The sequence below is a fragment of the Podarcis tiliguerta genome, assembly GCF_965153285.1.
Source record: "Podarcis tiliguerta genome assembly, chromosome: 13".
In the NCBI taxonomy this organism is placed as follows: Eukaryota; Metazoa; Chordata; class Lepidosauria; order Squamata; family Lacertidae; genus Podarcis; species Podarcis tiliguerta.
Window position 1 is genome coordinate 2,335,790 of NC_139546.1, and position 14,457 is coordinate 2,350,246.

General features: G+C 43.3%; 1 protein-coding gene across 33 annotated transcripts in view; it reads right to left on the reverse strand.

The window, feature by feature from the left end:
• PTPN3 (protein tyrosine phosphatase non-receptor type 3) overlaps positions 1-14,457 on the reverse strand; it is a 94,995-nt gene that overhangs the window by 26,754 nt on the left and 53,784 nt on the right. For 12 of the 33 annotated variants that reach the window (XR_014503950.1, XM_083407571.1, XM_083407560.1 and 9 more), the window contains 7 exons: positions 14,005-14,083; positions 12,814-12,858; positions 11,511-11,563; positions 7,090-7,210; positions 6,053-6,140; positions 5,026-5,114; positions 2,783-2,846 (listed from right to left, as the gene is read on the reverse strand). Coding sequence is in view for 32 of the 33 variants with exons in the window: in XM_083407571.1 (XP_083263697.1) it covers positions 2,783-2,846; positions 5,026-5,114; positions 6,053-6,140; positions 7,090-7,210; positions 11,511-11,563; positions 12,814-12,858; positions 14,005-14,083 (539 nt within the window). In the remaining variant the exon portion in view is untranslated. Of the gene's footprint in view, positions 1-2,782; positions 2,847-5,025; positions 5,115-6,052; positions 6,141-7,089; positions 8,319-10,114; positions 11,380-11,510; positions 11,564-12,813; positions 12,859-14,004; positions 14,084-14,457 lie in introns of those variants that run through there. The other 21 variants (XM_083407572.1, XM_083407553.1, XM_083407555.1 and 18 more) reach the window with 10 other exon arrangements.

The window sequence follows — 14,457 nt, forward strand, 5'->3', positions numbered from 1 at the left end:
GCAGCCCGAAGCAGGGGGTGAGCTGCGGAGCCCGCCCCCTGCTTCAGGCAGATGTCCTTAAGCCTCGCATGCCCGGCGGGAGGTCCCGCCAGGCGCGCGAGGCTTGGGGCGGCAGCCTGCAGCCTGAAGCAGGGGGTGAGCTGCGGAGCCCGCCCCCTGCTTCAGGCAGATGTCCGCAAGCCTCGCGCGCCTGGAGGTGCATCCTGACGGGCGCGCGGGGCTTGGGGCGGCAGCCTGAAGCAGGGGGTGAGCTGCGGAGCCCGCCCCCTGCTTCAGGCAGATGTCCACAAGCCTCGCGCGCCCGGCAGAAGGTCCCGCCAGGCGCGCGAGGCTTGGGGCGGCAGCCTGCAGCCTGAAGCAGGGGGTGAGCTGCGGAGCCCGCCCCCTGCTTCAGGCAGATGTCCGCAAGCCTCGCGCGCCCGGCAGAAGGTCCCGCCAGGCGCGCGAGGCTTGGGGCGGCAGCCTGCAGCCCGAAGCAGGGGGTGAGCTGCGGAGCCCGCCCCCTGCTTCAGGCAGATGTCCTTAAGCCTCGCATGCCCGGCGGGAGGTCCCGCCAGGCGCGCGAGGCTTGGGGCGGCAGCCTGCAGCCTGAAGCAGGGGGTGAGCTGCGGAGCCCGCCCCCTGCTTCAGGCAGATGTCCGCAAGCCTCGCGCGCCTGGAGGTGCATCCTGCCGGGCGCGCGAGGCTTGGGGCGGCAGCCTGAAGCAGGGGGTGAGCTGCGGAGCCCGCCCCCTGCTTCAGGCAGATGTCCACAAGCCTCGCGCGCCCGGCAGAAGGTCCCGCCAGGCGCGCGAGGCTTGGGGCGGCAGCCTGCAGCCCGAAGCAGGGGGTGAGCTGCGGAGCCCGCCCCCTGCTTCAGGCAGATGTCCACAAGCCTCGCGCGCCCGGCAGAAGGTCCCGCCAGGCGCGCGAGGCTTGGGGCGGCAGCCTGCAGCCCGAAGCAGGGGGTGAGCTGCGGAGCCCGCCCCCTGCTTCAGGCAGATGTCCTTAAGCCTCGCATGCCCGGCGGGAGGTCCCGCCAGGCGCGCGAGGCTTGGGGCGGCAGCCTGCAGCCTGAAGCAGGGGGTGAGCTGCGGAGCCCGCCCCCTGCTTCAGGCAGATGTCCGCAAGCCTCGCGCGCGCGGCAGAAGGTCCCGCCAGGCGCGCGAGGCTTGGGGCGGCAGCCTGCAGCCTGAAGCAGGGGGTGAGCTGCGGAGCCCGCCCCCTGCTTCAGGCAGATGTCCGCAAGCCTCGCGCGCCCGGCAGAAGGTCCCGCCAGGCGCGCGAGGCTTGGGGCGGCAGCCTGCAGCCCGAAGCAGGGGGTGAGCTGCGGAGCCCGCCCCCTGCTTCAGGCAGATGTCCTTAAGCCTCGCATGCCCGGCGGGAGGTCCCGCCAGGCGCGCGAGGCTTGGGGCGGCAGCCTGCAGCCTGAAGCAGGGGGTGAGCTGCGGAGCCCGCCCCCTGCTTCAGGCAGATGTCCGCAAGCCTCGCGCGCCTGGAGGTGCATCCTGCCGGGCGCGCGAGGCTTGGGGCGGCAGCCTGAAGCAGGGGGTGAGCTGCGGAGCCCGCCCCCTGCTTCAGGCAGATGTCCGCAAGCCTCGCGCGCCTGGAGGTGCATCCTGCCGGGCGCGCGAGGCTTGGGGCGGCAGCCTGAAGCAGGGGGTGAGCTGCGGAGCCCGCCCCCTGCTTCAGGCAGATGTCCGCAAGCCTCGCGCGCCCGGCAGAAGGTCCCGCCAGGCGCGCGAGGCTTGGGGCGGCAGCCTGCAGCCCGAAGCAGGGGGTGAGCTGCGGAGCCCGCCCCCTGCTTCAGGCAGATGTCCTTAAGCCTCGCATGCCCGGCGGGAGGTCCCGCCAGGCGCGCGAGGCTTGGGGCGGCAGCCTGCAGCCTGAAGCAGGGGGTGAGCTGCGGAGCCCGCCCCCTGCTTCAGGCAGATGTCCGCAAGCCTCGCGCGCCTGGAGGTGCATCCTGCCGGGCGCGCGAGGCTTGGGGCGGCAGCCTGAAGCAGGGGGTGAGCTGCGGAGCCCGCCCCCTGCTTCAGGCAGATGTCCACAAGCCTCGCGCGCCCGGCAGAAGGTCCCGCCAGGCGCGCGAGGCTTGGGGCGGCAGCCTGCAGCCTGAAGCAGGGGGTGAGCTGCGGAGCCCGCCCCCTGCTTCAGGCAGATGTCCGCAAGCCTCGGACGCCCGGCAGAAGGTCCCGCCAGGCGCGCGAGGCTTGGGGCGGCAGCCTGCAGCCTGAAGCAGGGGGTGAGCTGCGGAGCCCGCCCCCTGCATCAGGCAGATGTCCGCAAGCCTCGGACGCCCGGCAGAAGGTCCCGCCGGGCCCGCAAGACTTGGGGCGGCAGCCTGTTCTGGGGGCTGGGGTCTTGGGAAGCTCAGGCTTCCCCCGCGCCAGCCCCCGCGCCTGGGGGGGAAATAAAAATTTTTTCCTTTATTTCCCCCCCAAAAAACTAGGTGCGTCCTATGGGGCGGAGCGTCCTATGGGGCGAAAAATACGGTAAGCAGACCACCATTCTGACTTGATCAAATTAATGATCAGATCTCATTACATCTTTTCTTTGAATTAAAAAGCAGGTGCAGGGCACAGGGTAGGAAGAAAATCTCTGATCAAGTATTCCGTCCAAACATCAATCGCCTCTACAGCAATTAGCTTCACATATCATCAATGTATTATGAAATATACACTATAAGAAGGATCTCTGTACACCTTGTTTTCCAACTCATAGACATGGCCTGAATTAAAGATTGGAGGTTAATTGTAAAAGTCTAGGGGTGGGGTGACTGGGGGAAACAAACTATACTCACATGTTTCTGTCGCTGCTGGATAAAGAACTTCTTTCGTTTAAACGAAATTTTTATTATGTTCACCCTAAAAAGGAACAAGTTATACCATATCATACTCTAAAAACATAACACAATCAAAACAAACATTGATAGAAAATACGGGTACAATAATGCACATCAGACTCAATGCTTGGATTGTAAAGTAAGTTAACTTAGAAGGTTCACATAAGGGAAGTTTCCCTTCTCCCCTTCCCTCTCACGCCTTTCTGGAGAATCGAGAGGCCCTCCTGAACCATGTGGGATGTTGCTGGGGAAGGGGAAATTACCTCCACCCCGGTCAGCAGCCCCACACCTTGGCACACTATTCAGAAGGGCTCCATTATATCTGAAACAGAAACTAAAATCTAAGTAACTAGCTATAATTAACTAAAACATTCTCTTTTCTCAGAAAATCATTATCACTACCATAAGCCTGAAGCAAAATTTGAAATGAAAGGGAGAGGCTACATTCAAAAGTGCTTTCCTGTGCAATCCACTCAACCAATATACTTACAATTTGTAGGTAAGCAATAAAAATGTTAGTTACTTTCAAATTTTGCATGGAAATAAAATAGAGGTAATTACACACTGAAGGTTTTGGGTGCAGCCCACAATTTCACAACACAAACAATTGTTTCTAGGAAACAGGATTGGATCGGATTGCACAATTCCTGACAAGACTCCTACGCTCTGCTCTAACAAGCCGCATCCATCAAAACCAGCTGACAATACTGTCAAGCAAGCTTGGACTACATGCCCATCAAAAGACAGACCTGAGTCTAGGAACACCCATTCTTTGCATTCCTCAATCTAAAAGGTTGCTGTGCACATCCATGGGTTACAGGTGTGGCACATTCCATTATTATGGGCTGTCCACAGAAGTACTAACAAGCTTCCTATTGCAATCAATATGAATGCCTGAGGAATTTGGTATTTGTGAATTCCAGTGCAAACTGACCTGATCTGCACGCTGTAGATGACATGCAGATTAAAATTATACTTTGGATTTTGCACTTCTCTGAATTTTGTGGCACAATTTTATTTTGTGATAATTATTTTTTTTTAATCACAGATTAATGGGAAAGAATTGGTTTATGAATGAACACAGAGAAAAGTGACATGGAACCCCCGAGTCGTCCGCGATTAGACAGGGTCCCTTTACCCTTTATGTACCCCAGCAATCATGATTTTTTCTGTTCTTGCAACTGGTAAGGCTTTTTATTTTATTTCAAAATTAATAATGTCAGTCCCGATTGAACATTTCCCCCTCAACTTTTGTCAAGGGCAGATATTTAAGCATTTTATTTACAGCTGATTTGATGTTTTGTTTTTTAATGTCCCTTAATCTGGTTTGAATATTGTGATATATATAAAGCTCACTTGAATTATACAAGAGTTTTAAGTCAATAACATTAGATCTAACACAAGAACTATTTGCTCCAGACGTATCAAAGTGGATGTATCTTCTCCAAATTGATTTGGGGTTTTGCAGAACACCTTCAAGGTTTAATGTGAGTCAGCAATTACTTGGGGTCTGGTTCATAAATTAGCTCCCTTCCTGCTGTCAAAATAAATGTATCTGGGGGAAAACGAAAGCAAGCCGTAAGTTCTAACACTGATTTTGTTTCTCAGAGTCACCAAGTTTCAATGTTCAAACAATACTGGATTCCCAGTTCAGTTAGTCACTGCTGTCTGTGGGGACAAGAACGATGGAGAAGCACCTGAGATCAAAAACCCAACTCCTGATTTCTCTCTAGGTATAATAGGGGAAAATATATAACCTGAACAAAAGTATTAAGTAATAATGATATTAAAGAGAATGCCTGAGCATGTGCAGAGCAGCTCAGCTCAGAAACAAACAATAGGAAGGGGGGTAGCTCAGTGGTAAACAACAACCTTTGCATGCACAAGATCCTAAACACAGACAGTAGCATATCCAACTAAAAATGATTTCAGATAGTGAGGCTGATAAAGATGTCACAGTAGAAAATAAATGAGACTAGATAGACCAGTGATGTGACTCAGTAAGAAGCAACTTCACATGTAACCATGGCTCAGTTCCACACACCAAGCATTAGAGGGCTGGATTTCTAAATAGACTTCAATCTCAACACCCTCCATCTTCAGTAGTGGTCTTTATGGGAATTATTTAAAAATGAGAGATTTGTTATTTTCATGTTCAGTCTTAAAACTTTATACACCCACCCATACCCCAAGTATCTTACCAAGGATAGAAGCTTGTGCAAATGAGTTTCCTATATACAGCAATACCTCCTGAAGCAATTCCAATCATAAGGTCAAGATTATGAAGATCCTAAAAATAAGAACCACAGAAAAAACTGGTAAATTAAAGCACTAAGAATCCTATTCTACAAATGGATACATTGAAGTGTGACTCTGAATTTCTCTCTGTGTGATGGGGGATAAAGAACTGGATGTCTCACATAAAAAGGAGCTGACCAATTTCTGTATTTGGGAGAAACAACCCAGACATGCTTAATTAAAACACACAAATACCAGATATGCCAGAGTTTTTGCATGCCGTCATTACTGTGAGTGCATGCATTGTAGCTTAGTTTGTCAGTGGGTGCTGGTTACGATGCCATTTACTGGAGTTGAAATCCAAAGAAATGGATGACTATGTCTGCATATGGAAGGAAAGTTAAAGTTGGTGTTTCCTCAAACAGGAATTCTTCACCACACAGCAACCCCAAATTTAAAACTGAAAGGACTTTCAAAAACAGTTGGCAATATGGTGAGGACTTGGGAGGGTGTGTTTCCCCAGAAACATGCATGCATACACACACACGTCACAAAAATCCTGTTGAGCACCCAATTCCAAGGCAGCCCATACTAATCAAGTAAACATTTCAGTCTAAAACTGTAGCTTAACTGAAGCTTTCTATAGAAGCAACTGACTTATGCCACCAAGAATGCTTCTTGCAATGTCAATTATAAATAAAAAAGGCAGAAGAATATATTAAAATCTCAGCTGAGAATTGGCAATATTGCAAGTTTTTCTCAAATCCATATTTTAACATGGTTAAAAGTAAAGGACAACAAGTCCTGCTTAAGAAACTAAGTTATAAAGGTGTATAAGAAATAGAAGTTTTTTATGCTTAGCTGCTTTAGGTGCAAAAAAGAGCGTTTTCCTCTAACTTAGCTATTTTAATATTAAGGTATGTATGATTTTTTAAAAAAATAAGTTTAAGTACAAGTTGCTCTAAATATAAAAAAGAACTGTAAACATACTCTACCACTGTGTAATTCTACTCCATAGAATTCAAGTGTTCTTGCTATATTAATGTAGCAGGACTCTGCTTCTGACTGACTGAGGCCCCTAGGGGAAAAAACCAATAAGGTATTAAAGGCAATAAAATCCTAATTGGAAAGTAATTTATCTATAACAGAAACTTTAAGTACCATTATGAAAATAAATTCAAGGTACACATTCAAAGAAAAATATGAACTCTTTTTCCACCTTTCAATCATCGGGTAATCTCATGATGGATTCACCTACAGTCATTATGTAGAAATACATCTACAGTTTAAGTTTCTATTACTGGGGGCAGATAGACCTCCAAAAATCAAAGGACTTGTTTCCCATATAATGAAACTGAGTGTTAGTATTGTCATACAATGAGATGCACTCCTATTTTGAAGCAGAAATAGAGTAGTAAATTAGCAGCCAAAACTTTTAGGAAAACTCCAAATTTTCAGAATTTTTGGTACCTATTCTCTCCGGTGTGTAAGTAGAACCAATGTCACTTAATAGTCATCAGTTCACCCAGCACATCTGGGTATCTCATGCATACAGGTTTGGGGCTGCCAAATTTCAAAAAAATATAAAAATCCCCACATTTGGAACCATTTTTATTAATGTGTCTTATAGTCCAAGAACTAACATATCTTTGCCAATTACTGGGAGCCTACAGTATGAAGTCTGAATATACAATATGTTGTGAATTAATAATTTGAATCACATTTAAATTCTATACTTCATGCAAATTATCCATTTATGTATATATCACAATACAGTGGTACCTCGGGTTAAGAACTTAATTTGTTCTGGAGGTCTGTTCTTAACCTGAAACTGTTCTTAATCTGAAGCACCACTTTAACTAATGGGGCCTGCTGCTGCTGCTGCGCTGCCGCTGCATGATTTCTGTTCTCATCCTGAAGCAAAGTTCTTAACCCGAGATAATATTTCTGGGTTAGTGGAGTCTGTAACCTGAAGCGTATGTAACCCAAGGTACCACTGTATATATTACTATTTCAGAAAACAATACCTGTGCTGTTCATGCAGCGATTCAACTTTGGTTGTGAAATCTTGATTTTGCTCTGGAATAAAGCAATACTCTGAAAGGTATCCTGGAAGATGGGTGGAACCATTGTGGTCTCCAAGCTGAGCTTTTTTGGGGTAGGTGGGTGGGTGGCGGGATGAGAAATAAAAGAACACACATGATAATTCTTTTCTTAATGCAAATGCAAAGGTGCTTAACAAAATCTTACTCTACACAAATGGCACAATGAATAATGTCACGTAACTCCTACAGAAGTTCCTAATATTGCTCCACTTTCTTCCATTGAGATATGTGAGAAAATACAGATAGGAATAGCATGCCAACGCAATACTTGGTTCAAGATGAATAAGGGTCAGAGACAGGAAGTATACCTAAAATCAAAGGTAATGAACAGTCCTAAATGTAAACAAAGAGCAGTGATTTTATAGATTGGCAGACACCCATTTCTAAGTAAGAGTCATAGATTTAACAGTTTAGGCCGTCTATTATGTTACCTAGTTTAATAAAATGTTAATTTTCACTATTTCATAAAATCAGCCTTTTCAATGTATATTTTATATAAAAATGCTTGATACCTTTGATGATAAAGCAGCATACAAATTATGTTAAACTGAATTTAAATTAACTGAATTTAAAAGTTGCTTTTAAAATTGAACTCAAAAGAGCCCTATCATTAGGAATTAAAAACCTAGTTCAATCTGCTGCTGGTCCTAGATTTCCACAGAATATCCAGTTGTTTATAGTAATCCTCTATGTCACAGATCTGTAAAGTTCCCACCATGAAACGATCAAACCAGTTGAGATCCCACTCATATTTAGGATTGGAGGTTCCTTCTGGCTTTAAAACCAGTTGAGAATTATTCTGCTTTGATTGTCAAATACAGGAAGTATCATGTTTTAAGACAACTGGAACAAGCAGGGAGAAAATTATGGAGCCAAAACATGTGAAACTGAGAAGACGACATTCTGTATTCCCCCTGCGCTTTGAAAAAGAAGGTACAGTAAACCCACAACATATTTGGGGGATATGTTCCAGGGATGATGCCTGAAGCCATAATCACATACAGTGGTACCTCGGGTTACATACGCTTCAGGTTACATACGCTTCAGGTTACAGACTCCGCTAACCCAGAAATAGTGCTTCAGGTTGAGAACTTTGCTTCAGGATGAGAACAGAAATCGTGCTCCGGCGGCGCGGCGGCAGCGGGAGGCCCCATTAGCTAAAGTGGTGCTTCAGGTTAAGAACAGTTTCAGGTTAAGCATGGACCTCCGGAAGGAATTAAATACTTAACCCGAGGTACCACTGTATAGTTAAAACACATTGGCTGCAAAGTCTTTTTTCCTGGACTTAGCTGCTCCCTTTTTAATTTTTTAAAAACTTTTCTCAAGCGCATAAAGTTAAATACACACAAGTTAAATGTGTGTAAGTTGAGGGCTTACTGTACTGTATTTCAAACTTATATTTAAATATTACATATTATTTAAATAATAATGTCTTAATGTACTCTTATATTTAAATATTCTCATATGAACTGAACTATGCTCTGAACTGGTTAGTGAACCTTTAGAGGCCTCAACTGGAACCAAACTGGAATAACCTCAGTTGCAACTGAAACTAAACTGAACTATTTTCTGTTTTCCATCCTGTCAGTCATATTCCATCTTTCTGCACTCCCATCTCCACCCTGCAGAAGTTCTTAGAGGCAGCACAACACTGACAGAGGTGGCAACTACAGTGGTGCCTCGCAAGACGAAAAGAATCCGTTCCGCGGGTCTTTTCGTCTTGCGGTTTTTTCGTCTTGCGAAGCAAGCCCATTGACAGAGTAGCGCTATTAGCGCTATTGGCGATTTAAGGGCTAAAAACGGCTTTTTAAGGGGTGGGGGATTAGCGGTTTTGCTGCTAAAATGCTTTTAGCAGCTTAGCGATTCAAAATAAGGGGTTTTGGAGCAAAAAAAAAATAATTAAAAAATTTTTCGTCATTTTTCGTCTTGCGAAGCAAGTCCATAGGGAAATTCGTCCTGCGAAGCGCCTCTGCAAACGGAAAACCCTTTCGTCTTGCGGGTTTTCCGTCTTGCGAGGCATTCGTCTTGCGGGGCACCACTGTACTATGATTTGTCAATCCAGACAACACAGAAATTGTCCTGAGCAGCAACTCCAACTGTTCCAAACAACTAAAGGTCCACAACATTATGTGAACAGGCATTCATAATCTCTCTGAAATAGGAACTGTTAACTCTTGATAAAGTCTCTACATAGCTAGCTTTCTGAATCAATGGCAACTCCAAAGTCTCCTTCTTTGGAGGTCTTTAAGCAGAGGCTTGACAACCATATGTCAGGAGTGCTCTGATGGTGTTTCCTGCTTGGCAGGGGGTTGGACTCGATGACCCTTGTGGTCTCTTCCAACTCTATGATTCTATGATTCTAATGTAACTTTAAAAACAGAACCAAGGCTGTACAGTATAAACATTTACTTGGCTAATAATGTTCCTTGTATATGCTGTTAGTGCAGAGACTGCTGAAATTTGATAGCAGGTCAAATGGATCATGCTAACAAGTTTAGACACAACGTTGAATAGTTAAACATTAACTTGAATAAAGTTTGCTTAACATTAACACTTTCCAAGCAAGGTAAATGGAAAATATCTCACATACCATTTTTTAATTTTGGAGTCAACACTGGCACCAGCTGGTTAGCTCAGCTGGTTAGAGTGTGGTGCTGCAACACAAAGGTTGCAGGTTCGATCCCCATATGGGGCAGTTTCATATTCCTGCAATGCAGGGTCCCTTCCAGCCCTACAATTCTATGAATCTTGTGCAGAGGACTGCACTCTAGGTGACCTTAAGAAAAACCACTCTCTCTCTCTCTCAGCCTCTATGCTAAAACCATCAAACTTTTATTACTGATAAGCAAATTTGAATGACATTGGCTATGCAGGTGATGGGGCCTAATTAAACCCACCAGGCCTCTGAGATGGGACAGACAAGCCTTTTTGGACTAAGCATGCTCACCTTTCCCATTACTGACATTGTATATGACAACGGTTGCAGGAAAGTGTGCTCCCTATTCTTCCTTCACAGCCCAAAAATTGTGGTGGCGGCATTTTTTTGGGATATCTTATTAATAACACCTTTTTCTGTCACCCTGCACAATAAGTGAAGCAAGTGTTAGAAACAATGAACCAAGGAACTTCCTTGGGTGAGCTACAAGGGACCTCATGCAGGCTGTATATTTTATCTATCTTATAACAAGATGTTGGTGAAGAAATGATACAAGAGAGGTTGCATTGCAAATCAGGCATAACTTTGTTTCCATAATTTTAAAGTTATATTACCAACATATAACCAGAGATGATAGGCACCAGGCATTTCCTGAATACAACAGGACCTGAAATCTACTATAGCCCATGTCCATTAAAGTTTCATGATATCTTTCTTCACAAGACACATGTTTAAAATCCTTCAAATGTGTTATATTAAGCTAAATACTGCTCAAAGAGCAGTCTTATGGCACCTCAGAGATGGAAAGAATTATTGTTGTGAAAACTCATGGACCAGAGACCCACTTCATGTGAATGTGAAAATCTAAAAACTGCAAACAATGAACCAAATAGGAATGAAATGTAAGATGTGCAGTTTCTGACAATTCTATGTAAGTTTAAAGATATACAAGATAAGCAGAATGACCATTCACAACAGTAGTAATAGGTGGTAACACAATTTCCCTATTTATGTAGAGGAAACCACTGGATTATATCCAACTACAACTTTGACTTACAAAAAGAAAGCCTATTTCCACAAAACAGGGCACCTGAGTATTACTGATCCCCCACTCCCAGTGCAAATTCCAATATCCTTCAAAAATCTGCTCCTGAGAGTTAAAGGACCCTAGAAAGCTGCATGGACATGGCAGAAGGCTGTAGTACAAGGAAAGACAAAAATTGGGTGTCCCACATTGCATAAACTGATCATTTTCCACTAATGCAAAGCTGCCATCACTGGATGCATCCCACTGTCTTGAATAAATAATTTTAATTTTAATTATTGAAGAACTATAACTTTCAGATCAGCAGTAACATCTCCAAGGAAGCTGTATTTTTCCTTCACTTCCCCCTCTTCTTTTTTTGTTAGATATTTTCTCACTATCATTTGTATAAACACAATCTTACTTAGATAGCAGAAATGCTTTACCACCAAACCTGATCTGTTCAGGGAGAACTCCATTCTCGACAAGCTTTGTAATATTTTCCAAGAATAAGAGCTAAAGATTCCAAAACAGTGATGAGCCTTTACTCAAGAACAAGTTAGGAAACTAGCCTATATATATCTGTCTGGAGTACAGACCAATAGGGACCAAAGAAATAGTGAAATAGGACCAAATATTTTACTAATATACATCACAACTTACACTGAACTGCATATGATGCAAGTACCACAACTGAATTAACAGGGCATAACAACCTGAAAGGAAAAATTGAAATATGTTGATAACATTCTGTCTGAACTATAGGTAAATGTCACAGCTCAAACATTATATGCCAATATATTTAGAATGCACTTACACATCCACCAAACATCACAAAATATCCATGGCAATTATTGTAATTTGTTATTAAAACTATGGTTTCTAACTTTAAAACTATTACGCCTTCATCAGATCAAGGTGTTTTCATATACAAAAGCAATTTTATTCATTTTGTTTTTCTCCCATATTTCCTGCCTAAAGCACCTTTCAGGCAGCTGAGAGAGACAATACTGTGTGAATGCATCCACAATCTTTACAGCATACCTACCTGGAACACCAGCACATTGTAGTGACACATTTCACAACAACAACCTTAAAAATAGGTAATTATGTTTCACATTTGTTTTGGAAATCAAGAACAAATTTACACTTCTTAAAAACTGGGTAAAGCTATCCAACATATTGAAAATGAAAATTATGAACAGTCAGATGTACCAGTGAAACAGATCTGCTATTGTTTTACTGTCAACATACTAGAAATATTGAATAAAAGTTAACTTATGTTGTAGCTTCATAGGTCCACAAAAGACAACTCTCCCACACGCTGTGCCTATCACGCAAGGTTATTTTACATGAGTAACAGTGCCCTTTGAAGAATGCTTACTTAGGAGAAAATTTGCAATGGGTTAATGAACTTTATATAGTGCCCCCTTTAGCAACTCAGTTATAAGTCTTGTATTGTGAGGAGAATCAGAACTTACAGGGTTAAACAGTTCTGTGTGTCGTCCCTACCTACTGAGGTGTGTCTTATTCACATATGGGGAATGTTTTTTGTTCTTCTATGTGAGTTACTTTCCTTTTCCGCTGACAAACTGGGAGGATGTCTGCTCGATCTCCCGGATGATTTATTTTTGCTATGCTGTACATAAATTACAGCTTCTTTAGATTAGGAAGAAGCTGGCGTGTGGACTGTTACTTATTGCACCTACACAAGGCACACACCGCTGCTGCAAAACTCTGCTTGGAGCCAGGGAGAAGTCCAAAGGCTCAGTGGCACAGGGAAGTGTGCTGGACACAAATCTAACTCAATATGTATACCTTATGAAACTCAATTCCTACAGAAGCTTAAAGGCACTAATTTTTTTGACATTCTTCCTCTTAACACTATGGAGAAGTTTTCTTTTTCTTTTAACCTGGAGTGTTTCAACAGCTAACCAGTCAAACTACTTTAATAAAGATTTCTTACCTTCCTTCCAAAATGTCAGCCTTCAATTGCAGAAAGAATAAATGTCTAAAAAACAAATTGAAAATATTTCTTACATCTGACTAATCAAGCCTCTTGTGAATCTGGGTAATCTAAACATATATTTACTAATTTACTTTGTGACTCTATAAATATAGAGACAATTAAGATGATTATACACATAAATTAGAAGTTCAACATCTGAGCGTGTCCGTGAACTGTGACAATGCCTCCTGGTGGCATGGATTGCGGGTGGAAAGATAAGTGTATGTAGATACCTTGCTTTTTATGTCTAGAATGTAGTCTACAGTACAAAAAACAGGAGTCAAATCTGTTGTTCGCCCACTTTTGCCTCTGGCACTTCCCATCCTGGGCATATGGCCCTGGGAAGGTTGTCCATGACGAAATGTGGCCCTGAAACTAAAAAAAAGTTCCCTGATCTTAAAACACTAAAAATAACTAAGCTTATACTTCACAAATCCATAATTCTGTGTGGATCTATTTACCTCCAACAAATATTAATGCTCCACTAGAGCACATTCTCCTGAAGACAGGAGTGCCTGGCGTGCTCTGGTCCATGGGGTCACGAAGAGTTGGACACGACTAAACGACTAAACAACAACAACAAAGAGCACATTCTATCATGCTAGAATGCTTACAATTTATATCCCCTATTGATAATAATAAACAATATATTCTTATACATTTTTGGAGCACTCTGCACTTCATGGTGCCATTTCAGTTAGATGGATATTGCTAAGGGGGCGTATTATTCCGGCATTCCTGAACCATTTAATCTTACAGGTTCTGCTAAAACCATTTTGTGGTTGGAGCAGAAGCAGCATTTCCCTACATTTGTGAGAAGGATTAATTATTACCTAAACTGGAAACCTAACTCCTGCAACATTTAAAACTAAGAAAAGGCATGCTGAATATAAACAGATCTTGTCTAAATTGACACCGGATGACCAATACACACAGCATTTTGCTATTGTAGTATTTATCTACCTGTGCATATTCTGAGCTTCTTTAACAACCAACTTTAAATTTACAATTATATCATATAGGTGTTTATGTGCCAACCATAGATAAAAGACTGTAAACCTGGTGTTTTACTGCAAATACTAGGATGTGTGAGATGTCAGCAGTTCTTAAAACATAACCACAGAACTTTAGTAAAGAAATGAAATTTACCTGGTTTGCTCCTGCTGCAGTGTGTTCGGATCAGGTATAAAAAACCTTACTCGAAAATGCAGGCTACAAGGGAAACCACCTAGAATATTTTACAAAATTAAAATCAGTGTACATGATTTCTTTATCTATATTTATTTAGATTAATAAAAATATCATATACAATGACAAATGAAATTACCTTCTAAAACAAACTTAAACAAAAAGTCAATATGTCATTTATGTAAAACCTCAATTCACAGAAACACTTCAATAAAATTGTTAATGTAATTTGATTTTTAAACCCCCCCGAAGGATTAGCTCCAGATTTAGTCATACTTAAGAGCAGACTCACTGAAATCAATGGGATCTAAGATAGTCATAAGTGCCAATAGCTTCAATCTGCATACTCTAACTACAAAAATAGTACATTTTCTGGATTAACTCAAATAATTGTTCTTTATAGAATAGAGTATA